This window comes from Dipteris shenzhenensis, chromosome 1, assembly GCF_047967505.1.
Source record: "Dipteris shenzhenensis isolate YYH24624 ecotype China chromosome 1, Dip_SZ_1.0, whole genome shotgun sequence".
In the NCBI taxonomy this organism is placed as follows: Eukaryota; Viridiplantae; Streptophyta; class Polypodiopsida; order Gleicheniales; family Dipteridaceae; genus Dipteris; species Dipteris shenzhenensis.
The window spans coordinates 15,372,694-15,400,685 of NC_141596.1; the positions used below are offsets into that span (position 1 = coordinate 15,372,694).

The following is a 27,992-nucleotide window of genomic DNA, read 5'->3' on the forward strand; positions in this document are numbered from 1 at the left end:
TGAGGATCTCCATCGCACAGTTTCGAGTATCATCACAACAACTTTGTATCGAGAGAGGACAAGCTGAGGGGATACCCAAGAAGCATCGCCTATGTACGTGATGCCATCGATAGGAGGTTCAGTCAAAGGAGCACTTTGCACTCAGATGCCCCATGTACCACCAGATCTGTGGTCGCTATCATTGTCTCTTTAGAGACAGCTTTGGGTCCCTCCCCAGACTCCTTTCGTATCTAGACCAGGGATGCGTCGCTGCTTTCATTTATGAGGCGGTTTGACATAGAGAGCACTTACTCAAGATACAGAGGCAGGCCTCAAATACACCGCCCGACTCTTCTCAGAGCAAGATTAAGGAGTTCTTCCATTTAGATCGTACGGTCCACACAATCACCGATGGCAATCATGGTAGGGATCCAAAGTCCGAGGCATGCCATACTCCACAATGGACAGGCACACAGATCACATTGGGTGGCCTCCCATCCTTGTTTAGACCTAGGACACGACCCACTGGTGTTACACTAGCCTTGGTTAGGCGAAGAGCCACTGATGAGACATCGAGACGGACAGCACCCATAGACAGTCACCAGCGCTCCATCACTGGCTATGCATCAGCATGACCTCCCCCCCCCCCCCCCCCAAGCCCCCGCCCCCCTTGACATTTACACCCTGCAAGGCCTCATTGTATTGGCCAGAGCCGACATGGCCTAGTGAAGTGGATTGATCGACATGTTGATGAGGACTGTGATTATGATGATGATGTCAATACTGATGATATTACTATGTACTACTTAGGACTTAGCATTCAGCATGGGTGATGGTGCTCATTTAGTAGCCCCACCCTTTCTGCTTGTTGTATCAGGTTTTCTATCAGTCTCATAGACCTATCGGTCTTCCGTACCCTATAATAACCTTTCTTTCTTTCTTTCGTTCTTTGCTTTCTACTAATTCTACCCCAATATGTCCTCTCTCTTTACTATAGCATCTATGGACTAGCCTCTGCCCAAGGAAGATTTAATGGCTTGCAGCCCACGGAGGCCCACCTATTGGCCCATGGTTGGTGCAAATGAGGAGAGAGAGGACTTGTCAGTAGGGACCTCGCACACACATAAGTCAACAACTAAACGTTATAACAACGAGCTAGACTGGTAACATGGTGCGGAGGGTTATCGGAAGACCACTGCAAGGCTGGAGCGTTTCTACAAGGCATGGCCTGCAGATACCTTTTATATTCTCATAAATAGAGGTATATGCTGGTTGTATATCCCTCCATCCTGTTTGTTCGTGCCTACTTATGGGATACCCTAGACACTCAGATGGATCCTTAGAGGCAGGCTACACAAACAGCTAGTAATTTCTTTGGGTCAGCACCTCACGGAGAGGACCTGATCTTTATATTGTCTATTCAATGTTCTAATATATGGTTCTTTTCCTTTTCCTATTTTTCCCTTTTTTCTTTTTGGGCAGGAACGGGGGGAGGGGGGGGGGGGCGGGGGGGGGAGTATATACAACAAACAACTGTTTCTATCCATTGTATTGACCTAATTATATCTTCATATAATGAGAAGGGAAAATACCTGCATCCATAAACATACTGCTGCAACTGGTAAGAATAGCAACAAAACCTGCCAAGCTATTTGAGACATGACTCCAATAATGCCCAGTAATTGTATTGTTGTGGAAGCAAATCTTGCTAGCCTAAATGGAATGTCTAAGTCAACAACACTCTGATCTGATGAAACCTGTCAAAAGTACATTGAATTTTTAAACGCTATCCATCCATCTTCCATAGAGGAATAACCTCTTTTCAACAATTAAAAAATTAAGACTGACTCCCATATCACTTACACGATTTAATATCCGTCCAGTCGGTGTGAAATCAAAAAAAGCCATGGGAGCACGGAAGACACAGGTTAACATGCTTAAAAACAGCTTTTGGGCTGCTTTGAGTCCCAACATAGAAACCAATATGGCACGCACAAATACACAAAACGAGCTACCAAATGCCAGAGCCATGTACACTAGAATCATTTCTGTACCACCACTCCTTGATTTTTGTCCTTCTGCCGGAGGGCTTGCCCAGGCCATCCACCAATTACTACTTATTTGTAAAAGCTGAAAAGCTGTTTGTGCCAGGAGAATAACGGGAATTAACCCGCCCTTATAAGCTGCTGTCATATAAGACCAGTATACTCGCCAACTAACACTTCCTCTCTCTCTCTCTTCCTCCTGTACAAGTTGTTTCCTTCGCATACGTTTTGTCATGCCCTTTTTCTTCTTTGGTTCGAGAGTGAGCTGATTTTCAGTGGACTGTTTATCTCCCTTCAGTATGGGTAGCTTTTCGATCTCACTGAGTTTAAGAGAGTCCTCCTCAGCATTATCAGCACAAATAGTCTTATCTGCTTCATCAGGTTCATCAAATATATAGTCACCCACATCCATTGCTTCAATAGCCTCATTATGTGCAGAAACAAGGGTATTGAAGTCCGTTCCTGCTTGCAATAATTCCTCATACTTTCCAGACTGAATAATCTCACCATCCCGTAGAACCTTCATAAACCCATATAAAATGTGGCATACATTAAAAGACTTAAAGAAGCTAAAGAAGCCCCACTCATACTAAGAAAAAAGGAGCCTGCAACTGAAAGGAAGCACAAGAAAAGCTATCACGCACATGAATAGTATTAACTGACAAAAACTTTTCAATGGTTTGGTGGCTACACAACCAATGCTGACAGTTGGAAGATGCGAGGGCATCTTTGCCCATTTAAAACATTGTAACCGAAAGCAAATCAAAGACCAAACATCAACCAGCTGCATCAAGAATGCTGGACAGTCCAAGCTTAATCACAAGAAAATTCTCGATTTTAGCCAAGAGGCTCCTAGAGCAAAGATGTAAATTTAAAGAAGTTTGAACTGGACTTCTAAATCTCAAGGTATATATATTCTTATGCACAACCTCCTGTGCATAAGAATCACGGTCTATGCTGGATTTGAGAATAAAAAGGGAGCTTTGGCATCCTTGGAAAGCATTATGTCCTAAGCACAAAGTGACAAATGCAAGAGGCTTAGAAGGCATTGAAGAATTGCATACCATTAGCACCAAGCTTATACCTCTGACACAAGGCACCAAGCATACTGTGTTGCTACAAATTATGCAGGAAGAGGCTTCCATGCTAAAACATGTCAAGAATTATATATGTGTTCTCAAAAGCACATAAACAATCTTGCGTATTTCGCTCTCTGATTACAAGGATTTATATATGTAGATGAATCCAGAAACATGCCCACTCATCTCTGAAAACACAAAAAATAGTGGAGTTCAATATATGACACGTTTCATTGAAACCATAGAAAGATGTTCCACATTTTGAAGCATTTCAAGGTCAATGAAACATGACGTACTTTACTACCATGTTTATAACACAACACATAGTGTAGTCCAATAACATGGCAGCACAGTCACAATGAAACACGTTTCATTGAAAAACATAGAAAGTTGTTGCACATTTTGAAACGTTTCATGGTCAATGAAACATGATGTACTTTACTACCATGTGGATAACTAGATTGGCAAGACCTCTTTTTTGCACTCTTTTGTAAGTCACATACTAATTCTAGAATCTAAATTGTGAGATTTAAAAGCATTGTGGACTATGTATGAGGCAGAAGGCAGGGCTAATGACTTAGAGTACATACTTGGTCATTTTAGGCATTATCGAAAGCCATTTAATGGATTTTAAGCTTATTTTGCATTGTTTCAACATACCATATATATATTTTTTACACTTTTTGGACCCAAAAACACAGAGTCGAAATTTTAAACTCCCGCTGTTTTTAAAAAAGGTTTTGAAATGTTTGACGCTTCAATGTTTGGAAACATTTTACGATATGACTTTGCATGACAATCATGCACAAGGTTGAAAACCGTAAGCTCCATCATGCATAGCAGGAACTAGCTACTATGACATCCCCACCAATGTCATCAGTGCCCAATAGTATGTGTAGACAACAGTTCTACGAAAACCCATGGTATTCATGAAAATAGAACTTACATCCTCATAAGGTGCAGCTGCTAACCCAAAGACAACTCCCAGAATTCCCTTCTTGGCAAGCTACACTGGCAAGAGCTAGCATAGGTTACAATAACTAGAGGTGGCAGTCCATAGCTAGCATTTGGACCCCAGATATAGTTGTAAGACAACAAGATGAGCTAAGCCATCTAACTTAGTGATTGGACAAGGCATCCTAAGTCCCGTGATACATGCTAGTTGGCAGGTGTATTTTCCACTATTGCCAAGAGTTCTAGGCTATAACTCCATGTCAATGGGCAATAGAGAGGATGATATAGAGTAGAGCTGTGTACAGGCCTAACGGCATCCAGCCCTCTAGATAGCTTGTGATGCTTTGGAACACTATGGGATTGACTAGGAATTAACCCTGTTGCCACACTCACTCCCAAGCATGGGGATGAGCTCTACACAGCCTTGTACTTATAACTTATTTTTTGTGATCTAGTTGTTGGATTTTGAAAAAGTATTGAGTAAGTATGAGCTAAGATAGCTTTGTGAATCGATAATCCTATTAAAAAGTGTCTGGCAAGAATAAGAACCAATCATCAAGCCCACCATTTGATGAATGATCACCCCAATTCACTCACAAAACGTGGGGATTTGTTAAGGACGATGAAGGAACAGACTCAATGGAAAATAATTAAAATCACTAATCATACAAATTGAAGAAAAGTTTTCATATTAACTGAAGCATCACAAACTCATAAGATCAATGTAAGGGGAGCTGAGAAAGCTGCTGACATTCTTACATGATGAATTGTTTAAGAAGTGCGTGTATACACGCACAAACACCAAGAAATAAAAACACACACACATAAGGTTGAAGGTATTGATGGACCCAATTGGAAACAATATGTCAAAGATTGGGAGCCATCTAGAGTCTACAGAGTACTTTGATAGACTTAAGATTCACATCTTAGTGATGTTCACTTTCACATCGCAGATGCAAATTCAAAGTTCTTGGAAGGATTTGTAGTGGTGGAAATCTATGTGAAGCAGCTACAAGGATCTCATTGTACATGTTAAACGATTTGAGGTTGGAAATTCTGACGAATACAGGATGGGATGAAATACATATTGGATGCTCAATGTTGTTCCTAGTTTCGGTGTGTGTGTGTGTGTGGGGGGGGGGGGGGGGGGGTACCAAGGTTGTGCTTCCAATGGTCTCATGCGCATGCGTGCGTGTGTGTATATAGATAGTTGTATGTATATATGTACACACACACACACACTTTTTTTTTTGGTGAAACCAGTAACTATATTATTAACATGAGATCAATGTACATGACATTAGACTCCAAAAGAGAGCCTAATGGAAGAACTCAAAAACAGTCAGAAAACACACACACACACATGTATGCATGAGATCAATGTATACATACATGTGTGTGTGTGTGTTCCTTCTTTCACACACATTTTTTTTTTGTAAAACCAAGATACTTATATTATAAAACATTCATTTACATCCAGGCCGTGCTCAAAAGAGAGCTACAGCCCTATCCATCAGAAACAGTAAAAGAAAAGTTGAATACAAGAAACATCCAAATCTTCCTCATGTAAGGCATCATATAAAGACTGCCTTAATGAGGCTCTGAAAAACTCATAAGGATGCTGAAGAGGAGAATTCATATGCTTGGATGCGCTGCAGCCAGAGGGTCCATAAGGCCCAGTATCTGATCCAGTGGAAGAAGAGAGAATACTGTGACAAAGAAGCTGATAGTGTGCCATACATCCAGAAAAACCTGTAGAACCTGTGTGCTGGAAATCTGAGAGATAAAAAATAGGAGATTCTATCTAGAAGGTCTCTGGAATATGAACAAAACCACAATAAATGCGGAATACTCTCCGATGCAAGGTGACATCTTGGACAGAGAGGTGAAGCTATTCGTCGTTTAGCCAATTTCACTCCCACTGGGAGAATACCAACAATACATCTCCATAGGAATAGTCTTTGCTTCAATGGCATTTTCAACTTCCATATCATTTGCAATCTTCCTTTCCACCAGGCTAATGATTTGTTCAGATGCCATAAAGAATTAGCATGATGGGCAATCCAAGGAGGAGGTAATATTAATCTATAAGCCTGTATAGATGTCAATGACTGCAAAGGCTTAGAAGAAATGCTTGAACTCGAAGACTGAAGGTGCCAATCTTGAAGCCTGTCACTGCCATTCAATGTCGGAATCGGAACCAGAGGAAGTAGGAGATCAGCAATAGCTTTCCAAATAGGTCTATGATGCATAGCCAGGTTGTATTGTCTACATGCTGCTGGAAAAAGGAGAATATTTCCTTGCATATCTACAACGTCATCAATGAACCGGATACCCATTTTCATAAGATTGTAAGCTCTGATGGGTTGTTGAACAGCAAGGGGAGAGGAAAACACAGCACTCCAATGAATACTCTCCAATCTGAGTGATGATGCTAGAGAAGCAGGATGAGGAGACCATTTGATGTGAGAGAGTACTTGCTTCCAATCCTGAATCAAGGAATTAGAAAATGGACAACCAGGGATTTTACCTTGAAATTTTCCAAGTACTACTTCCGATGGATCTACTATCCAATGTCCATAAGCATGTGTGCGCATCTGACCACACAAAATTGCTAGCATAATAGACCAAGGCTGCTCTTGTTGAAAGAATGTTTTGAGCATAGTAATCTTTCTTGCCAACACATGATATTTGATGTTTATTATATTCAAACCACCATGCATTCTGGGTGAGCAAAGCAAGTCCATTTTGAGCAACCGTAAAGCTTTTTTATGAAGCTTGGTTTTCCAAAAAATCTCCATGGCTTGAGACATAAAAGATGAGAGATCTCGAGATGACCAATGTAATAGAGGAAGGTAGAACTGGACATAAGCTAGAACAATAGACTGGACAATTCGAAGCCGTACATGCAGAGGCCATGTGGAAATCTTCCAATATTGTAATTTGTCCTGAATTTGTTGAACACCCACAACATTTGTTGCTTATTACTGATTTTCCAGCCAATAGGATAACCCAAATGTCTTACTATATTTTCCGGTTGAATAATCTCGCCTGGCCACAGAATAGCATGCCAATCACAAAGCTTGAGAGGCAAGAGTTTTGATTTCTGAAAATTAATTTTAAGACCAGCTGCCAACCCAAAATCTGAAAGGGTATCCATCAAGAGGCGAATCTCCAATGGACTGTTCTTTAGCATGAAGAATGAATCATCTGCATAGGCCTGCGCTATGAAGGGTCGTGAACCAGAAATCTGAAGCCCCTCTAGCTGTCCAGTATCAACCATGTGATCCATATAAAGAAGCAAAGGATGTGAAGCGATGGCATAAAGCAAGGCACTGAGAGGACATCCTTGTCGAACCGAACGTTCGAGAGTCCAAGACTCAGACAAATGTTTCCCTATAAAGCATTGTGCAGTAGAATTTGAATAAAGCCAATATATGACATTAGATAGCTTTGGCCCAAAACCAAGTTTTTGCATGATTTGAGAGACATAATCCCACTGTACTGTATCAAACGCCTTCGCCACATCCACCTGCATGACCAACACATCTTGATTTGAATATTTAGCATATTCCATTGCGATAAGAGTGTTAGTGATATTGTCATGTATGTGCCGTCTTGGAACAAAACCATATTGCCTGGGATGAAGTCCATCATGAAGGATATCCTTTATCCGATGTACCAACATTTTGGCAATCAGTTTGTATATCACCGGCATCAAAGTAATTGGTCTCCAGTCATCCATAGTCTCACAAAGAATCTTTTTGGGCACAAGCCTAACCAAACCATGCTTCCAAGCTGAGGGAAGATGTTGGTGCTGCCATGCTGCATTAATAAACTGCAGAATTGGACCCTTTATTTCTGGCCAAAAGGCTTCGAAAAATTCAACCGTCAGACCATCCCAGCCAGGGGATTTATGTTTACCCAAATGCTTAAGGGCTTCATCCAATTCATCATCTGAAAAAGACATTTCCAGCATTGAGGCTTTTTGCGGGGAGACAATGGGAGAAACAAGCTCAGTAAATCTGTTACGAGCCAATGCGACCTGAGGTGCAGAAGAGGATGGCTGAGAATAAAGAAACTGAAAATGATCCAGACATTGTTTTTCAAGCTGAGAGAGAGACTGGGTCCAGAGACCATCTGATTTCCTTACCCTCATGATAGATTGGCTTTGTCTGTGTGCATGTAAGTTCCGGAAAAAAGATTTAGGGGAACAGCCCTTATCTAGCATAGGTTTAACTCTGGCCCTAATCTGCCATTTAGACAGCTTGCGTTTGTCATTGGCATCAATTATAGAGGAAGCACAAGACAATAAATGCTGCTCAGAATCAGATAGAGATCTTTGATGACTAATCTGTACAAGATACTGCTTGTATGATTTTGCCCACTGGATATGCTGTCTGGTTTCTGCCAAGTACCATCTTCCATATTCCTTGATGACATTTTGAATACGATGTATGAAAGAGATCCAAGCAAATTCCAGATCCTCCTGGGCATGGGATAGCAATGGCCTGCAAGCCAGTCTGATCATATGCTGAAATTTTTCATGAGAAAGATAGAATTGATTAACCTGTAAATTTCTGACTGAAGAGAGCTGCAAGTCATCCAGAGGCATACCAAAAGAAAGGGTGAGCTAAAGTGGAGTGTGATCAGATAATTGTTGTGAATAATCAGTCCACATCTGACATGTATATTCATCATATTGCTGAGCATGAATGAGATAAAATCTATCAAGCCTGGCCCAATAATCTGTGAGAGCATTATGGTGATATGTAAATCCCATCACTGAAGGATGAGTTGCTGTCCATAAATCTGCAAATCGAAGTGATGAAGTCATGTGTTCCCATTGCTGGATTTCAGAGGGCAGCATATGTGATTTATGCGTGGTATTGTCCTTCCAGTGAGGAGAATTGTTAAAATCGCCACAAAGTAGAGCATTAGAGGACCAGGGATATTGCTTTATGGAGTTCCACATTTGAGCTCTGGAAGCTGAATTTTGAGAGGCATACAAAGATCCTATTTCAAAAATCTCTCCATTGATCATGCATTGGATAATCATCCATCGTCCACCTAGATCATTATATGCTATCAAGGGTTGTAGATCATGTCTGGCTAAAATGCACAGCCTAGAGAATTGTTCCAATCCTGAATAGAATATATCATATCCTGAAAAAAACCCATGCTGTCCAGCAAAAAAATGCTGATTATGCTCTTGGAGACATACAACATCCGGATGAGTTGTATTTATATAATGCCAGAGAAGCCTCCATTTATTCTGGTTGCAGAGGCCCTGTATATTATAGGAAAAATATTTAAGAGAAGCACGCATGAAAATATATACAAGAGAATGATCGGTCCTCCAAAAGAGCGGGAGGCCTCAAGCCTTTGCCATTGCCACAGGGTCTTGCTGACCCTCAGCTTCCAATTCCCTGATAATATCATCTTCTTCACAAAGGGGAAGACCCTTCTTGACTGCATTGACCAAGCCTTTGAGATGGGGCTGCTTGAAGAGGTAGAAGATTGTCCTGGAGAAGGAACAGAGGCATCCCAATTACGAGATTGGAGAGGTCTTTGTTTGAGAGGGACCATCTTCTTTGCAGTCTGCCATCCCTCATGAGAAGATGGAATGTTTTCTCCTAACTTGCTTTTGCCTTTATCCTTATTTTGAGCTGAATTGGCCTGGCTCCCTGTATGAACTAAAGGCTTTGCTCCTTTAGCTTCAATCTTTTCCACATATGTCTTCTGACCTCCTTTATTAGATGGCAGAGGAATAGCAGCTGGAGGAGGTGGATGAAGGATAGAAGGACACTCCGAAGCAAGATGCCCAAATTTGTGACAAGAAAAACAAGCTCCAGCAAAAATGCCCCATTTTAAGGTGAAATATTTCTTGCCCAAATTAACACCCTCAATCTCAACTGCAATAGAAGAAGGGGTCGGTCTATCAGTATCCCATAATATGCAAAAACGATTTTTATTACCTGTTGGACGAGGGGGACAGATCACTTGTCCCAATGTCATAGCTAAACCTGGAAGCTCTGTTCTCATATAATCTGGAAAATCAACCACTTCAACCCATACAGGGCAATGATGCTTGATGAGGTTCTGATAGTCCTTATTGGGGGACCAGGGCATGATATGCACCATCTGGCGACCAAAAAATAAAGGGGACATTTCCAGCATCTTTTGTTTTGTCAAAGCATCCAAAAGATGAACTTCATAAAATCCTCGGGAGGCAAAATAGACTCCTTCTACAAAGCATCCACCTAGGAGAGAATTCACCCATTGTCCCACATCATTAGCAGAGGGAATTTTGCCTGGGAAAAAGATGATAACTGCAGTTTGAGAAAGCTTCTTCAAAGGTTGCACAAGAGATGGCAGCTTCATTTTGTAAGTGAGTTCCGGAGCAGGTTGAATCCATTCCCTTCTGCTTTGTTGAAAATCATCATTCAGCATATCAAACACATAGGAAGCATCTTCAGAAGAAGGAGCTATGGGGGAAGAGGCTTCCCTTAATTGTCTTTTGGGTTCAGGAGAGAGGGCTCTCTTGACATAGTACTTGTTTACTTCTACCATGGAGGCCAAGGGATTGAACAGATATCAAACAGGGAGAATCGGACAGGGCACAAAGAAAGGCTGGCAGGAAGTACGGATGCTGGGATGAAGCACTGTACGGACACAACAAAGAAACTGACAGAAACTGTACGGACAGATTAAGAGATTGCAAGAAGGACCGACAGGCTGTACGGGATCACTGACAGGCTGTACGGGACAACAGACAGTCTGTACGGAAGAGTTAACGACTGTACGGATTGATTAAACGGGAAAAAGACGGACGGACTGTATGGGCTTTAGGAAGGAAAACTGCAGGTAAGAACTGACGTGCAGGGTTGAAAGGATCGGCGATGATACGGTAATCTGACGCAGAATCCGTACGGGAACCGTACGACGGCCGTACGATGGTACGGACAAAAAGATGGGCGCCAAACAACGACGGGCGACGCTGACCAGCAATCACGATCGACGCTCACCGTCACAGACCGGCAGCCAACTCTCGTCGAGGCTCACACCACGCTCACCGTCACACACCGGCAGCCAACTCTCGTCGAGGCTCACCCTGTCACCACACACACACGTGATCGACGCACACACACACACCACACAGCTCCGTCGATCACACCCTCCACACACACACACCTACTCCTTCTTTCACACACACACACACATGTATGTATACATACATACATAGTCATCTATCAACTCAAGGATGGCTTAAGAATCTATAAAGTGTACATGATGGTGACTCTATGGATGGACTTGACAATGATACCTAAGCATCTGAAGATACGTCTTTAGGTTAGCTCGAGCTGATCATGAAACATGCAAAGCCATGCCTAAACGTGCAAGACTTGTGGATGATTGGACTTGAATTCGAGGACGCCGTCAATTTTCCTTGCTACAAGAGTAAGCCCACAATGGGTCATCGGGAGGGGGTCTTCAGATAGATGCTCGATAATTTCAAGCCAATCGTCACTCAATGCATTTCAGTTTTGTTTGATTAAATTTCAATGTTTTCATAGGATAATTACCCCGGATGGACATTTCTCACCTTGAATAGGTCATATGTAGCAAGTTTTATACGTGAGGAGATTCAAGCATTATTCTAGGTCATATCTCTTTATCCATGACTTCAAAGATCTCTTGGCAATGATCATGATTATAAGCAACTCTTCTCCAACAATGTTCATGATGTAGATTTCTACTTTGAGCTGACGGCAATGATATCTAGTTATATACGTGTGTGTTAGCAATAGTTTGATGCACATGGTCAAGTCATAGCACAGAGTGATATGTCAAGCTGTGACCTTATGTATTGAGCTAGGTGTGTCACTGTGTATCTTAGTGATAGGGTCCATAGGCATGAGCTCGATCTTAATACAATACTACTCTACTTTTTTTGGGTCATGTGTATTGAATTTGGTGTGTCACATTGTCAAGCTATGAGCTTATGTATTGAGCTAGGTATATCACCTTTGTATCTTAGTAACAGGGCACGTAGGCATGATGCAATACTAGTCTACTTTTTTTGGGCTATATATATTGAATTTGGTGTGTCGCTTTGTTTCTACGCAATAGGGCCCGTAGTCATAAACTTGACCTTGATACAATACTAGTCTCTAGTTTTTTGTTAGTCTTTGTATTGCTCAAATTGGTCAATTGTCTTTCGGAGTATTTGATTGAGTTCTTTGTATGTTGACCTCAAATTTTCAACACATTGCATTTACTTTATTGTTTGGCAAGTATGGTGTATGACAATTGAAAGCCACACGTGTTAGTATGCTCATCCATGCATTATGGATGATGAATTCAAGTAAAATAAATTTATGGGAATCATGCCGTGCATATTGTTATGGAGCAGAAACATTTGACAATTTTAACAGTTAATTCAGATGATGATCATAGTGATCATCGAATACGTTTTCTACATATCTTCAATAGTATTTTCATATGCTCTAGCACATCGCACAATTTTTGACTTGTCGATATGATTTTATAGTTCTTTGGTAGTGCTTTGTTCTCCGTGCTTGGAGAAACTACATGGTCTAAATGCTCAGCCTTGTGTAGGTGACCACATAAAATTTTGAGTTTGAGGGCTTGCGCTACTTACGTAGCTCATGGTAATTTGTGGACGTGGCTCTGTGTGAGCAATAATTAGCATATGATAGTTTGCTGTGGACATCTCCTATGTGGTGGATCTGCCTATACTCGTGCGGAAATTTTTTGTTTGCACCACTCGAGTTTGCAGGTTTGTGACCACCTCGTTCATCAAACACTCAAGTAGGGTCTTAAGGGCACGTATCATCTGCTTGATGTTTTCTCTATGCTTTTTACCTACTCTGTTCAAGACGGGGATTGTTGGTTATTAGCATATTGTAAACCTCTTATGGAGGCTGTGCTTTTGTTTGGTTGGGTGGCCATGCATAAGGCGCTTACCGTGGATTCAGCATATTTCACCTTGGATTGGTCATATCCAGCACGCTTGGGATACGTCAGGGATTCATGCTTTATCCCAGGGCTCACACTTGCCCATGTATTCCTCTGTGACTGCAGCAATCTTCTGGCAATGATTGTGATAATGGGCGGCATGTGGATTTCATCTTTCAGCTGATGGCATCGATATCTAGCTATATAAGTGTGGTGTGTCAAAGATAGTCAATGGCAAACACTCCATGCTGCCCGTCTATCACGATTCAGACCAGCCTGCCATCTCGCCACTTTTGCCTATGAACAGCGGCCTTTTTGCTGCCTTTCCAATCACGCTCAGACAGGCCAAGCCCTGCCCTCAGATTGTACGCAGCACATAATGCAATTTCAATGCAGGAGATAGGGCCAGGTTCCACGCAATCTGCCCTCTTCTGCAAATCGCCTCTGCCATGCCTCAATCAGCCTTGAAAGTCTCGCCATGAGCCTCTTTTTGGTTCACCATTCAACGTGGACTTGCACAGACAATCGATGGACTTCCGGACAAGAGATTTTCAGGCCTTGCTATGCAACTAATTGGCAAAACTGATCTATGCCAGGTGGATTCTTTCCATTCTCTTTTTCTTTCATATTGATATTTGCTGCTCATTATCAAATTACAGCCAATGAAAGCCCTTCCTTTAAAACATGGAAACCCCTGGTAATGCCCCAGTACCTTCAAGGTCACCACAGGCATCACCTATCACTCAATATTGTGTTCAGATTGCACAACCAGTCCACTTTGGAGCCTTTACATCATGGGTCTCTTGTGTCACGTGCCCTTCCAGTGATTTAGACCACATCCTATATCTTCTGCGCGAGGCACCTCAACTACACTACTTCCTTAGCGCAGTCCAAGTTGTGTTTCACGAGACACGAAGATACCCAGAACCCGATATTCCACACAAGTTCGCTGTCCATCTTTGGAGAGACTTTTACCCCTTAGCTTCAGCATCTCCAAGGTACTCTCCACCTCCTTCAGCTCCCAGATATCCTCCTGAACAGGTTTCACCTTCTCCAAGACAGTATTTACACTCTGAAGGCACTCCTTCTCCTCAATATCCTCCTCTTCCGACAGCAACTCCTTGCCCTTTCTCAAATCCGTGGACTCTGCAACCAACTCCTATGCTCTCACAAGTAGTAACACCCATTTCGGCATCACCAGTGTTACCTCCTTCAAGACCTCCTTTGCCAGATTTCCACGGGTGGTTCCATCCTACCTCGCCTACCACATCCAACATGAGCAATCTCAGGGAGCAGCCCAAATCTTCCTCCACGAATGGTACAAACTAGAGCGCAATCTCGTGCTCTTCTCACAAGGACCTCAGACATGTCGAACCACTCGTGTCCAACCTCCCCGGAGATAAGCGACTCTAGTTCAAAAAAGATCCCTGAAGTGAATATACATGGTGAAGCATTACTTCAACTTCAGATTTCTCAACTTCAAGACAGTATTTCTGATTTGGTCCAGAAAGTTCAACAACTCCAAGATTCTCGTAGTACCACACATACAGAGGATGACGTGATGCCACCTAACGACTATGTGGACCCGATTCCACCAGAGGTATAAAACATTGAACTTTGTGCCCTCTGCTACTTACTTTAAGCTTCCAAAACTAAAAGACTTGACATAAAACTACCGGAAGCCTACACTGGTCAATGGAATCGCCAAACAGTTGACCAGTGGCTCGCCAAAATGTGCATGTACTTTGAAACTATCAAACTCACTAAAGGCAAGAAGATTGCCTTGGCATCCTCCCTCCTCAAGGATACAGCTTTTCTTTGGTGGCAACGACACTTAAAGGACGGCAAAAGTGTGTTAACCTGGGAACGTTTTGAACATGTGCTCTGTAAGCAGTTCATACCTGCCAATGTGGACTTCCAAGCACGTTCAAGACTTTGACAGTTGGAGCAAACGGGCTCCCTATCTTCCTACATCTCCCAGTTCACCACATTGGTGTTGGAGATCGATGGTTTGACTGATGATGATTGCCTCCATGGTTTTATCTCAGGCCTAAATCCCTTGTTACGCATTGATGTCCTCAAAGCAAACATCACCACCACAACTGACGCTATTGCTTACGCAGAGCGCATTACAGATTTCCAAAACACACGAAAGCAGGGTTCTAACAAATCGCAGAACTCTACATCAGCCAAGGGTGCTCGCCCTCAGGATAACTCAAAGTTCAGAAAAAATTCAGATGATCAAGGTCCTCGACAGTCTCAAGATCCCAACAAGTCTCAGAAATCGTAAGCTGGATCCCAACAGAAGCACTCCTCTAAGGATCGTGCCTCTTCCTCTTCACAAAGCAATGATTGTCATCATCAACACAAAGGTGCCGCCTCTGACAAGAAGAACAGCTCTAGCACAAAAGGACTTTGTACCATCTGCACTGGTGACCACAGATGGTTTGATTGTCCAAAGCGACCCAAGCAAAATTCAAATATGGAACCTAGCACTTCCCAGACAGAAGATGCTGCTCCTGCACAAGACAAGAAAGGTAAAGCTGTTCAAATGGCAAATACCATCCACATGAGCCTTGCCAGCAACCTTGAACCTTCCTTGGTCACTCAAGTACTTTGCATCCAAGGACACCGATCACTATCCTCATAGACAATGGCTGCTCTCATAATTTCCTAGCTAGTTCTATGGTTGAAAGACTTCGGTTGACCACCAGTCCTAGCTCCATGGACTATCAGCTCGAACTCGCTAATGGAACTACCTTCTTCTGCAACACCAATGTCAAAAACCTGTCCTTTCGCATCCAACATTATACGAACAAGTTGAATTTTGACATCATGCCTCTTTCCTAATATGATGTCATCCTTGGACAACAGTGACTCTACGACTATGACCCATCAATCAGTTTTCGCAACCATACTATCCAGTTTGTCCACCAGGGAAAACTTATCGAGCTAACTAGTTCTAGGGACTCTCCTTCAACTCCAGCTGCCTCCGTCTTACAAGTAAAGAAGTGGATTCGTAAACGTCAAGTAAAGACTGCACTTCTCTTGGGCAGTTGAGGAGACACTGTGACGCCAAAATTTGATATTTTTTATTTGGCATTGGTATTGTTTTCTTCTATGTTTGATAAGAGTTTGAGTATCAAGTGATAGCCTAGCGGCTCTCACTTATTTACAAGTAAAGAAGTGGGTTCGTAAACGTCAAGTAAAGACTGCACTTCTGTTGGGCAGTTTAGGAGACACTGTGACGCCAAAAGTTGATATTTTTTATTTGGCATTGGTATTGTTTTCTTCTATGTTTGATAAGAGTTTGACTATCAAGTGATAGCCTAGCGGCTCTCACTTATTTCTATTTTCTAAGATATCGTATGGGATTGAGAGGATGAGTGGAATGGATCATTGTAAATACCACAGGTATGAATTATAAATACATTGATTTGTGTATGGGATATTATGGGGTTTTTAGAAAATAGGAAGAGTGAGTCATATAAAGAGGTGGGCTCATGTCCATGTGTTCCAATAATATAAGAGAGGCCACATGCCAAGCGTGTGGAAGGCACATGGAGGAGTGTGGAGTCAAGAGGAATCCTTCTAGAATTCCCATGTGGAATAAGAAGAATGTGGACATATGGAAAAGAGAGGGTCCCTATGGGCTCCATGTGGGGAGGCTCTTGACTTTCTTAATATTTTAAAAGTCTTGAGCATCTTTTGATGGGACACATGGCAAGAGTAGCCAAAAAGAACATGGATGGTGACATACGGGCTTATGTGATTGATGGGAAAATGAATCTACATGCAGCAATTATAAATGGGTGAAGGAGGGTGACAAAATCTCTATAAAAGAAGCCCTCCTCTCCATTGTTCATCATCTCTTTCACCATTAGGCCTCATGTTGCTGTAGCTCTAGTCTCTTCAAGCCTCTTCCATGAGCCTTCTCTCCCTCTTATAGATATTCTCTTATGTAGACTCTTGAGTCCATCTCTCTCTAGTTCATTCTCTCTCTATAAGTAGTCTTGGAGCTTCCGCTCCCTCTTGTACGTATGAAACCTCTTCTTCTCCCTTGTCTTTGTAGTATTTTGAGTTGCATTGGAGTGGAGTCTCACTCTATTGACAATGAAGATTACTTCGTATTCCCTCTCTTGAGTCTCTCTTCCCTTTTCTTTCTTTCAAAGCCTTAAAAGTTCTTTCTATTCGGCTGCTCATTGCACACACATGGTCCATCCATTTCCCGAGCCACCAGGGGAGTTACTTACCCTATTCTAGGCGAAATCTATGAGTGGTGGATCATTGATAAAGGTGGAGTCTTGAGGGAGCATCCTGCTCAGGCGAAATGAGCATGGGTGGAGGGCAGTTTTCAAGACAGTTTGACTCCCTGTTAGTGTTTTGCTCATAACTTTCTGCACGTTAGTCCGATTTTGATGAAACTTATATCAGCGCGAAGCTCTCTTCAAGACGCATGTCTCTGTGTTATCAGACCTTGAATCAGATACTACAGCAAAAAGTTATGAGTCTCTGTGTTTGACAGTATGTTTTTATGACAGTTTGACCCCCTGTTAGTGTTTTTCTCATAACTTTCCGCTCGTCGTTAGTCCGATTTTGATGAAACTTATATCAGCGCGAAGCTCTCTTCAAGGCGCATGTCTTTTCAAGGCGCATGTCTTAGTGTTATCAGACCTTGAATCAGATACTACAGCAAAAAGTTATGAGTCTCTGTGTTTAACAGTCTGTTTTCATGACAGTTTTTACCCCCGTCTAGTATACCGCCCATAACTTTCAGGCTGCTTCTTTGTTTCTTACGAAATGTATATCAGCGCGAATCCCATCTCAAGGCGCATCTCTATATGTGTTTGAATCTTTGGTATCATGTCTCTACCGAAATTTATAGGCCTTTGTGTCTAATGATAGTTTGCAGAGTGTTTTGAGCTAAGTGTAAAGATATCTATGAAGGAGGTGCAATGTTTCCTCAGAACCTACCCATCCGACCCAATCAGCCCCTTCAAGCTCCTTGATATATACAGTTTATGTCATGTTGAGCCGCAAGATCTTCTTTCAACAGCGTATCGCTCTTCTCTTTGGCGCAGACCGGCTTGCATCCATTGCCTCGCATTGATGACCTTTTCGATCAAGTTCTGCACGCAACACAATTTTCAAAGATTGATCTTCGTTTAGATTATCATCAAATCCGCATATGAGAAGGTGATGAGTACAAGACAACTTTTCGAACAAAGTATGGACACTATGAATGTTTGGTCATGCCTTTTGGGTTAAACAATGCCCCGGCCACATTCATGACACTAATGAACGATACCTTCAGGCCTTTTCTCGATAAGTTCGTCATTGTTTACCTCGATGACATCCTCGTTTTCAGCAGATCCTTAAATGAGCACAAACATCTTCACCAAGTTTTTGAAGTTCTCCGCACAAATTCTCTCTACATCAACGTTGAGAAGAGTGAGTTCTTCAAAACCCAACTCGAATATTTGGGACATGTTACTTCAGCCCAAGGCATGACGATTACTTTTGTGGTCCATGTCTGGTGCTACTTGCAGAGAACTAGTTTCTTAAGTGCATCTCTTTTGAATGGGAACTTTTATGCTATTCCCATTGCTTTTGAATATTATGGTGTTCCAAGTTAATATTCTCATCTTATAGACTGCTATCCCAGCCATAATCTTTCTTTGGTCCTTGGACCCATCCAAAGTCTCTCTCTAACGACAACTGGATTGGTTGGGGCTGCATAGTACGGGATGCACAGTCATACTTGGGATTGACTAAGGTCAATAGGTACAAACAAGGAGACAAAGATTGATTTGTTTAGCCATGGATTTGGGCAAAGATGTCTTGTATAGTAATAGGTTGGATAACCTGCTATTCTGAAGGGATACTATATAGTGGATTGTTGGGTGCAGGAAGCAATGGAACGGGAGTGGAGTGCGGGAAGCAAACAAGCTGGAGCAAAACGTAGTACTGCTCAAATGGACAAGAGGAAAATACAAAGCGCTAGAGCAAAACCTAGTACTATTGAAATGGATAAGAGGAAAATACAAAGGGTGGCCTATATGGCCCTCAAGTCAACCATATGGTTGACCAAAGAAGTCAACTCATAGAGTTGACCTGACCTACAAGGCTCATACCAGGGCTAAGTGCTAACAAACCCCCCTCCATGGTATGGCTGAAGTATCCTGGAAATATCTCTGGAATACCTAGAAACTATATCATGGTTATTCGTCCCAAAGGGATATAGCAACCTATGATATGTATAGAGTGATCCCTCACGTAACAAAAGGAGCCAAGTGTAAAGCATGTTGAAATTCCTGAAACTTGGGCCACGGTAAGCTTTTGTGAAAAGATCTACCAAGTTGTCCTCGGTGGGAACATAGGACAACTGGATGTCTCCACCAGACAGTTGCTCTCGAACTAGTCATAGTGGACTTCAATATGCTTTGTGCGCGCATGAAACACTGGGTTTCTAGCAAACGCCAAAGCACCTTGGCTGTCGGTGTAGATCGTAGTAGAGTTGGGCTGAATGATATCAAGATCTGCAAGTAATTTGCAAAGACAAACGCACTCTATTGTAGCTATGAAAGCTGCTCTGCACTCAGCCTCACAACTGGATGTGGCAACTGTAGGCTACTTCTTGCTAAACCAAGAGATGCATGAAGCTCCAAGCATAAAACAGTTGCCATTGTGTGACACCCTAGTGTTGTAACATCCTGCCCAGTCGCTGTCTGTGAATGCATGCAAAACAAGTGGGGCCTTTGAACCATAGAGTAAACCCAAATGCTGCGTGGCCTTCAAGTATCGAAAGACTGGCCTCACTGCTTGCCAATGCTGCGTACTAGGCTTGTGCATGTACCCTGCTGAGCTGGGAAATGGCACACTGAAGATCAGGCCGGGTATGAAAAAGGCATATGAGGCAACCAACAGCCTGCGGATAAAGGGATGCATCAAATGGTGGACTTCCATTCTCGGAGGCGAAACGAAAGCCGGGCTCCAATGGAGTAGAAACTAGCTTGCAATCCTCGAACTAGAAGCGATCAAGGAGCTGTCCAATATACTTGGACTGACTCGTCATTATACCCCCCTCAACATATGCAAACTGTATGCCCAAATAATAGTGCAACTGGCCCATATCTGTCATGGCAAAAGACTGCTGTAAATCAGCATTGAAATCTGCAATTTGTTCCATATCTGACCAAGTGATGAGCATGTCATCAACATATAAAATCAGAATTAAAAATTCTGATGCACTCTTTCAGACATAAAGAGCGGCCTCGGTTGGGCTATTCTGAAAGCCACGGGCTGTCAAAAATGCATGTGTATCTTCATATACCATGCCCGGGGTGCCTGCTTCAAGCCATAGAGGGATTTTCTAAGCCGGCAAACCATATTTTCAGAACCTAATTGTTCAAAACCAGGTGGCTGAGTGACATAGACCTCTTCCTGAAGATCACCATGAAGGAAGGCAATCTTGATGTCCAGTTGATGAGCCTCCCAATGCCGATGAGATGCCATAGCAATAACACACCTGATAGTAGTAATGAGTGAGGTGGGAGCAAAGGTCTCCTCAAAGTCAATGCCGTGCTGCTGTGCATATCCCTTTGCAACCAAGCGGGCTTTGAGGCAGTTAACACTGCCATCAGCTTTCCTTTTCACCTTGTAGACCCACTTTGTGCCAATGGCATGCTTGCCTACTGGCAAGTCACACAACTCCCAAGTGTTGTTTGCATGAATGGATTCAAGCTCAGCCTTCATGGCATCCATCCATTCCTTGCTGTCAAAGGCATCCTTGTGACATAAAGGTTCCTCATTGCAAGCAGTAGCAACCAAAGCTACAGCCAAATACCATGCATCTGTTTATGCGCGCCTCTAGTGTGGGCTGGCAAAGGCTCAGCTTGTTTGTCGTCCCTAAGTGTGTCCAAAAGCCATCTCGGGACTGATTTTTGCTGTTTAATGACAGCACTCTCCTGTGCAACTGCCTGCTCAATAGCATGATCATCAACTAAGGGCATATCAAGCTGAGCAAGAGCTATTGGAGGAGGGTGTGCACAGGTAGAAGTGTATGGCACAACACTATGCACTGGCTGCTCCGGATCTGTAGGTGACTGAAAGAGAGGCAACAATGTGTCAGACATATGAGGAATCAACAGTAGGCTGTTTTTTGCATTCCAGCCAAGGTAAAGGCACGTTTTCAGCGAATACAGCATCCCTACTGACAATGACCTTGCCCGTGCTGGGCTGATACAACCTGTATCCCTTGCTCTCTACGCTATAACCAATGGATATGCATTTTACAGCTTTGTCTTCAAGCTTGTGCCTCAGCTGAGATGGCACATGAGCATAAGCCAATGACCCGAAAACCCGCATCTCAAAAATTTCAGGTTTGCGACTGTGCCATGCCTTGTAAGGTGTGATAGTCTTCAATGCCTTTGTGGGTGCCCGATTGAGCACATAGTTGGAGCACGTGACTGTTGGAATCGGAGTCCTAGTGTGTGTGGTCCTAGTGTGTGTAGTCCTAGTGTGGTCCTAGAGTCTTAGGAATGTCCTACAGTTGTGTGAGTGTGAAGAGTCTTGAGGCCACTTGCGCCACCTCATGTGATTCCTCACCTAGATTATAGGATCTAGATTCTCTTGTGTGTGACCTCATCTATGAGGTGCCTGTAAGGCTTGCCCAGCCTATAAAAGAGGCTATGTACTTGCTGTGATAAAACAATCAACATCAGTTTATGCCTCAGTCCTTGTCTTCAATCATGTGATGAGTGTCTCTCACCCTCTCCCCATTTTCAACAAATGGTATCAGAGCTGGTTCATTCAGCCTGTCATCTACTCCTCATGGAGGGTTTCTAGATTTCATCACGAGATCTGAGTCAGCCTCCCTCGCAATGAAGCGCCTTGCCCATCCTTCATCGCCACTCTTCTGCTGCTCCCGCTTCTGCTCTTTCTGCTGCGCCACTCTTCTTCTGCTAAGCCCGTACCTGCCGTACAACAGCCCGTACCTGCTGTACATCAGCCCGTACCTGCCGTACATCAGCCCGTACCTGTCATACAACAGCCCGTACCTGTCGTACATCAGCCCGTACCTGTCGTACAACAGCCCATACAGCCTACCCGCCGCCTGCAATCCACGTTGTCCACGCTGATACTGCTGCTGTGGCGCCGTACAACTTGATCTCTACGCTACGCCATCCTGCAAATCTCTGCTAGTCATCTGCTGCACCTCTCTACCCACGCTGTTGCTCCTGCGCACCATATAGTCTCTGCTGCTGCTGAAGCGTGGTAAACCCGACGTGAACACCTGCTGCTCCGTCTTCTGCCCGAACCTGCTGCTCCCACGCAACTCGACCTGCGACGGCGCCAGCCATGGAGCTGACTTGACGACTGACGATCTGAGGGCTAACTTGACGACTGACGATCTGAGGGCTGTGGCCATCAACTCACACAACTGATCTGAGTTATTGCTCTACACTGTTGATCTTCTTCGTTCGCCTCTCCCCTCTCCACATGAGCTCCATCGACCAGCAGACAGTCCGTCTGAGATATTTTAAGATTTTTGTCTCATTTTTGGGTGAATTTGTTGGGGCTTTTATGGTCTGAAGCTCCCCTAGTGTTGCTAGAACACTATGCTCTAGGAAATTTTGAAAAGCCCCAATTTTCTGCAAACCCTAATTTTTGCAGTAACCCTAATCCTAAAATTTAGGGCTTTTCTGTTCTATGTCTTCCTTTGGCATAATTGAAGCTTCTACCATGTAAAATTTGGGCCCTTTTTGAAATCTGAGTAAACATTGTAAGGGATTTAGACACTAGCTGTAATAACAGCTAAGACCTTCCCACCAATGGATAGCATAAAAAACTCCTTGCTCATCGAGAAATTCTCAGGGAACAATTTCCCAACTTGGCAGACAAAACTCCGGCTTCTTCTTATGCGAGAAGGGATATGGAATATCACCAATGGCAAGGAGCCAAAACCCCAAAGTGATGATGCTAGAATCAGTTGGTGGCAAAACCAAAATGATAAAGCAATGGCTATCATTGGCCTAGCTTTAGCTGACAACCTTATCCACCATGTGGATTTTGATAAGACAGCAAACGACGTTTGGGAAAAGTTAGAGAATTTGTTTGGAAATAAGATCAATAATTCCAAAGTATTTCTCAAACAAAAACTCTTCAAGCTCAAGATGAAGGAAATTGAAACCCTCAATGAACACTTGAGCAATCTTGGGTCAATTCTCCAACAATTATCTGCCATCCGAGCCATTGTTGAAGATGATGATCAAGTTGCTGTACTTCTCTCCAGTATTGAAGACATTTCCAAGTACAATGAGATCCTTGCTGTCCTAAGAGTCAGCCGCAATATGAGCTTTAAGGATATGGTAGCTCATCTCATTGATGAGGACCGTAGGCTTACAGAGAAAGCAGAATCTCCCTTCGAATCTGGCAAAGCATTCTTTCTCAAGAAAAAGCCCAAGAAGAACGGAAAACCTCTTAAATGTAATTACTGTCAGAAACTTGGCCATCCAGAGGATCGTTGCTTCAAGAAAATGGCAAAGGTACAAGCCAAAGAACATGCCAATCTGGTTGCGGAGCAGAGCGAGGACGAAGACGATGAAACTACACCTTCTGGACCTGAGGAACAAGCCTGCACTGCTGCTATTTCTGGTCTATCCCTCCATGAGGTGATAGATGAAGAGTGGGCTTTCTAGAGTCATGTGTGTTAGGTACTCTGCCTTGGGTAGTCTCCCTAAAATGTTGTAATAATTTGTCATTTTGTGTGCCTTGTCCTATAAAAGGCTCCACTTACTTCCATGTACCCAGTTAGGAGACAGGGGGGGGTTGTTATGTCTTTCCTTTATCAGGCCTGGCCGAGTTCCAGGATGTTGGTGTACTCCCTCGACCTATAAGTTGGTCATGCATCCATGCTCAGATTTCAGTCTCTGATCATGTTGACACCTAAGCCATGAGAGTGCTTGGTTCAACCTCTGAATTATGCTCAGCTGTTAGCCTCTGAGATTGCCTGGGATGCACAGTCTGGATGATGTCATCGTCTCTCACCCTAGCTCCGAGGGGGGGTTTGTTGGAATCGGAGTCCTAGTGTGTGTGGTCCTAGTGTGTGTAGTCCTAGTGTGTGTGGTCCTAGAGTCTTAGGAATCTCCTACAGTTGTGTGAGTGTGAAGAGTCTTGAGGCCACTTGTGCCACCTCATGTGATTCCTCACCTAGATTATAGGATCTAGATTCTCTTGTGTGTGACCTCATCTATGAGGTGTCTGTAAGGCTTGCCCAGCCTATAAAAGAGGCTATGTACTTGCTGTGATAAAACAATCAACATCAGTTTATGCCTCAGTCCTTGTCTTCAATCATGTGATGAGTGTCTCTCACCCTCTCCCCATTTTCAACAGTGACAGCATCCAACCAAAATTTATTTGGCAAAGACTTTCCTTTGAGCATGCACCTGCCCATTTCCATCTCTGACCGATTTTTCCTCTCTGCCAGCCTGTTCTTCTACGGAGTACAAGGCACTGTACATTGATGATAATACCCCGAGCTGCCAAAAAATCAGAGAATTCACGGGACATGTGCTCTCCCCCCCTGTCAGTGCGTAGAGTAAGGAGCTTGTTCCCTGATTCATTTTCAGCCATGGCAAGCCACATCAGATTTGGCCTTCATGCAATATATCCAAGCAAATCTAGTACAGTCATCCACAAAGGTAGAAAAGTAAAGGTAGCCCCCAAGGATGTTGTTTGCATTGGCCAGCACACATCACTATGCACAAGGTGAAGCTTCCTGGATGCAACAACCATCCCATCCTTTGGAAATGAGAAACGATGAATTTTGCCCAACAAGCATCCCTCACAAACATGTTTGGTGCATGCATGGGTAGCAACCACCATGTTTTGTGAATGCATTTTAACCAAGCTTCTGTAATTGAGGTGACCCAACCTCGCATGCCATAAGTGGGAATCTGAAATTACAGATTCAGCCACCAAATTTGCCTCTATAGCAGGCTGTTTGTCATAAACATCAAGATGATATAGCCTAGAAGAAAGTGACCCAGTAAGTACTATGATGTCATCATACCGGTTGTCATACACGGCACATCGATAACCATCAAAGAGAACCCGAAAGCCATTCAAGGATATGGCTGCAATGGAGATGAGGTTCTTTTTATACCTGGGACAAACAAAACATCCATAAGCATGATCGTATCACCTGAAACTGAAGTGACCTTGACGTGGCCAATCCCTTTCACAGGATATGATGCATTGTTGGCACATGTCACTATGCCACCATGTGGAGCAGCCCCCAATGTCTGAAAGAGTGATCTACAAGAAGTGATGTGCTGTCGAAGCACCACTATCGAAGCACCAATCTGACTTAAAATCTAAGACAGACAAGGCTGTAGCATGCTTCTCTGGATGGTACTAGCATGTCACCGTGAAAGCCCACTCATGGTGAGCAATGTTTGCTGCCTCATGACCATGATCTGGGGCAGCAACAATAGCAGTGACAGCAAGTCCCTTTTGCTGCTTTTTCTTTTTAGGAGCGATGCACTTGTGACATTCAAAAATGTCATGTCCTAGCTTCCGGCAGTAATTACGACATTTGATGTTTTTCTTCTTTGCATCAGACGGGGCAGAATTAGATGAGTGTCCAGCAGTAGATGAGCCTCCAGAAGGCTTGGGTTTGCTGTAATTTTGCCCGTTCTTTCCCTTATTTTTGTGATTAGCAACAAAATCCTGATTTGCAATTTGAGAAGTAGCACGATTTGTGCGACTCTGCTCTTCCTGCAGGAGAAAGGAAACAACTTGGTCGAAAGTATGAGTGTTGAGATTGCCCATGGCAACCAACCTCAATGTAGTAGCAAACCCTTGGTAGGACTCAGGAAGTCCATTGAGTGTCGTGGACACTACCTGAGCATCTGAAATAATTTCATCCACGTTAATGAGCTGCTCTTGAAATCCTTGATTTTTGTGATGTATGCATCCATGCTGTCCCCCTCTTCCATTTTCACATTCTCCAATTGCCTGCGTAAGAAAGCAACACATGCCTCATTGCGAACCTGGTAAAGGTGAGCCAAGATGTCCGACGCAGCCTTTGATAATTTGCAAGACTGAATGTGAGGAATGATATGTCTCTTGACTGAAAAAGCAATGATAAAATGTGCTTGGGCATCTCTACCATCACATTTGGCCTGTTTTGGTGTAGGAGGTGTGGCTGGAGTAGTAGTAGATCCAGAGGTGGCTGTAACAACTGCACCAGAGCGGTGGCAGTAGATCCAGAAGTGGCTGTAGCAGTAGCAGAAGTGGATGCCACAGAGGAAGGTCGAAGATCCGATCCTGAGACAATACCCAACTAGCAAATGTTTCACCATGTATGACCACATGGGATAATTGGGTCCATCGAGCTTGTCCTCAGCTGAGAACATGCTCATCCAATCGTTGCTTCCCATGGCAAAAATAAATCCCTAAAGGAAAAACATGCGCTCAAGAATAGCCTCAAGGCTTTCATTGCAAAATGAGCTGGCTGTCCAAAAATGACAGCAAATGTCAAGCAGTGACAAACCAAAAATTGACTGCTCAAACAATGAGCTAAATGCACGTGCTGTCCCCAAAAATATGTCGTGCAAAACAATATTTGTCCAGTCAAAGGACCCTTCTGCCAAAGATAGCTGTCTTGCAAAAATATCAGCCCAAAACAAGGGGCAAATGTCTGCAAATGTATCCAATGATCAATTGAGCTGTAAATGTCCCAGATGGAGGCTGCGTGCCTCAAATCTGACAAGACAACAAGCCCAAATCAAGGGGCAAATGCATAATATACCCAAATTGAGGTGAATAAAGCAAATGCCACTGCAATGGACAGCAAATTTGGCAAAAGCCCCAAAATCTAAGAGGTCAAATATTCCAAAAAGAGGGCAAATTGGAAAAAGGCCCAAATTGTGCTACAAGTTGCAAATGTGATTCAATGTGCTGCAATTCCAAGATAATGTCAATGTTCCTACTTGTCAATGTCTACCAAATGCCCAAAATTGGTTGTACCAAGCCAATGTCACTGCAAATTTCAACAAAATTGACAAAACCCCCAATTTCTGGAAGGGCAAAGCTGTCAAATTTGGGGCAAATGACCAAAAGCCCCAAATTTTGCTGAAATAAGGCAAATGTGACAAAATAACCTGCAAATCTAAAAATATCCCACAATCTGTCAGCAATAGATCCGAAATCCCCAGCGTCGGAGTGGAAAGGAAGTCAAAATAGGGCAAATACTAGAAAAGCCCCAAAATGTGACCAAAAGGAGCAAATGTCACTGTAAAATCTGCAAATGTGACACAAAAGTCCCAATCTCTAGAGAAAAATCACCTCAATGTCACTGTAATGTGTGCAAACGTGACATAAAAGACGGTGAAAAGCTTCAAATCCAACTATACCAGGCAGATCAGAGTCACGAGGGAGAGAATCCCAGCCAAATGGTGCTAGAGAAGATTGGAGCACCTAGAGGAAGGCCCGAATGACTCAAAACAGTCCAAAACTGAGCAAAAAACCTCTAAAAACTATTCAAAAATGCTCGAAATCAACTTCTGACAAGTCGTACGGATTCCTAGCAGCATTGCGCACCTATACGTACGGGCGTACGGATGAATTTTTTTCGACCGAAATGGTGTGGGACAGGGTCATTTGTTTGCGGGCAGCTCAAAAATTTCAAAAAACATTGAAATTGGACCTCAAAAAATAAAAAACAGTCACTGGACTGTTTTTCTACTCAAAAAACAAGTTTTAGGCGATGAAATGAGGCACCGGACTGAGCTGAAGCAAAATGGCAGGTAGGAGCAATGAGAGAGCACGAGGGAAGGCAGGTAGGAGCAAGAGAACCTACTATGATACCACTGTTGGGTGCAGGAAGCAATGGAACGGGAGTGGAGTGTAGGAAGCAAACAACAAGCTGAAGCAAAACGTAGTACTA

The 27,992-nt window shown here is 43.2% G+C and overlaps 1 protein-coding gene across 3 annotated transcripts in view; it reads right to left on the reverse strand.

Moving 5' to 3' along the window:
• LOC147905441 (ABC transporter C family member 5-like) overlaps positions 1-27,992 on the reverse strand; it is a 58,041-nt gene that overhangs the window by 17,220 nt on the left and 12,829 nt on the right. For all 3 annotated transcript variants that reach the window (XR_015540774.1, XR_015540775.1, XM_087372625.1), the window contains exons 4-5: positions 1,843-2,544; positions 1,572-1,736 (exon numbers count right to left, since the gene is read on the reverse strand). Coding sequence is in view for 1 of the 3 variants with exons in the window: in XM_087372625.1 (XP_087228751.1) it covers positions 1,572-1,736; positions 1,843-2,544 (867 nt within the window). In the remaining 2 variants the exon portion in view is untranslated. The remainder of the gene's footprint in view (positions 1-1,571; positions 1,737-1,842; positions 2,545-27,992) is intronic.